This window comes from Mandrillus leucophaeus, unplaced genomic scaffold, assembly GCF_000951045.1.
Source record: "Mandrillus leucophaeus isolate KB7577 unplaced genomic scaffold, Mleu.le_1.0 Scaffold370, whole genome shotgun sequence".
Taxonomy (NCBI): Eukaryota; Metazoa; Chordata; class Mammalia; order Primates; family Cercopithecidae; genus Mandrillus; species Mandrillus leucophaeus.
In genome coordinates this window covers 514,448-516,506 of record NW_012103921.1, presented here as the reverse complement: position 1 = coordinate 516,506, position 2,059 = coordinate 514,448, and the positions used below count along the sequence as shown (strand labels likewise).

Here is a 2,059-nt window from a genome sequence, read left to right as displayed (position 1 = left end):
CAGGGGCTGGGGAGGTGGGGACAAGGAGGATATGGAGTTAATGGAATTGATGGAGTTTCAGTTCAGGCAGATGCAAAGTTCTGGAGATGGACGGCGGTGATGGCTGCCCAGTGTGAATGTGTATTAGTCCGTCCTCGCATTGCTATAAAAAAACACCGGAGACTGGGTAATTTATAGAGAAAAGAGGTTTAATTGTCTCACAGTTCTGCAGGTTGTACAGGAAGCATGATGCAGGCATCTGCTCAGCATCTGGAGATGCCTCAGGAAACTTACGCCTCAGGAAACTTACAATCTTGGCAGAAGGCGAGGGGAGCAGGTGCAGCCAGAGTAGGAGAGAGAGAGTGGGGAGGCAATGCACACTTTAAACAACCAGATCTTGCAAGAACTCACTATCATGAGAACAGCACTAAGGGGTTGGTGCTAAACTATTCATGAGAAATCCACTCCCATGATCCAATCACCTCCCACCAGGCCCCACCTCCAACACTGGGAATTACAATTTGACCTGTGATTTGGGTGGGAACACAGATCCAAACCCTATCAGAATATATTTAATGCCACTGAACTGTACCCCTAACCATGGTTAAATGGTAAATGTTATGTGCTTTGCCACAGTAAGAAAAGCAGCAGCCCTGCCCCCACCAACATGAGTAATTTTTCTCACTAGCACGTGTTTCCTATGGACCGAAATTCTATTCACGTGTTTTGTTTCTCCCCACACTAAACTCCCAGTTCCATGAAGACCTATTTGTCATGTGCTTATGGTTGTATCCCCCAGTTGCTAGAGCCATGCCTGGGGCATAGGAGATGCTCAAGGAATACTAGTCAAATGAATGGAAGAATGAACCTCCATGGCTCAGTTTCCTTATCTGTGAAATGCGGATAAACCTCACCCTTCAGAATTGTCGTAAACTGTAAGCTGCATACATAGGTAAAGGGCCCAGCACAGAGTGTGGTGCTTGATGTACAGAAAATGCTCATGGCTGGGCACGGTGGCTCACGCCTGTAATCCCAGCATTTTGGGAGGCTAAGGCAGGTGGATCGCTTGAGCTCAGGAGTCAAGACCAGCTTGGGCAACATAGTGAGATCCTGTCTCTACAAAAAATAAAAAAATTAGCTAGGTGTGGTGGCGTGTGCTGGTAGTCCCAGCTACTCAGGAGGCTGAGCTGGGAGGATCACTTGAGCCTGGGAGGCAGAAGTTGCAGTGAGTGGTGACTGCGCCACTGGATTCCAGCCTGGGCGACAGAGTGAGACCCTGCCTCAATGCTCAGTACATGTACACCCTCTTCCTTGAGAAGTAGCTCCACTCATAGACCGTAGGCCCTGGAGCCAGACCGTGTGAATTCAAGTCCTCCTATCACTTCCAGCTAAGTGACCTTGGCAAGTGACAACCTCTCTGTAAAATGGAAACACAAAGAGTGACAAACTAGGGAAGTCTTGTGAAGACTGAATGAAACACGCAAGTGCCCCAGAAAAGGCAGTTCTCAGTGTGCTAGTTCTGTTCTTTCCCATGTAGGTCCCTCTCCGGTGGCCAGCGAGACAGGAAGTACAGACCACCACACCTCCAGCTCTCCGACTCCCTCTCCAGCTCTTGGGTCCGCAGGATCCCTCCGGATTGCAGCTGAGAGGAGTCCCCCAGCAGGCAGGGACCCCACGAGACAGGACGCAGCTTTGGAAGGTTACACCCTGCTCCTACTCTTCCCGCCAAAATCACACCTGTCCCTCTCCAGGTGATGGAGACAGGGGCAGTGGGCCCAGGCCAAGGCCTGAGTGGACTTTCTCTTCCCACAGGCCCCCAGCTCCGAGGGGTGGTGCTGGCCTCCTCGATGCTCCTGGCTTCTGCTGGCCTCCTCATGGGCCTCCTTTGGTGCTGGTGCTCTCCTAGCTGGCTGGCCTGGCAACCTGGCGCCTGTGGCCTCTGCCTCCGCTGCAGCACATCTGCCATTTGCTACCCATGTCCCAGCCAGGTCTCCCCAGGGGGCTGCAGCTGAGTGGCCCAGCCTTCCAGGGTCAGGGAGGCCATCCCTAGAGGGCTTTGGGCACATGGGAATGGGACTAG

General features: G+C 52.4%; 1 protein-coding gene across 1 annotated transcript in view; it reads left to right on the top strand.

Moving 5' to 3' along the window:
- LDLRAD2 (low density lipoprotein receptor class A domain containing 2) overlaps positions 1 to 2,059 on the top strand; it is a 9,259-nt gene that overhangs the window by 4,939 nt on the left and 2,261 nt on the right. Inside the window, exon 3 of the mRNA XM_011990132.1 lies at positions 1,517 to 1,678. Within this exon, the coding sequence (XP_011845522.1) occupies positions 1,517 to 1,678 (162 nt within the window). The remainder of the gene's footprint in view (positions 1 to 1,516; positions 1,679 to 2,059) is intronic.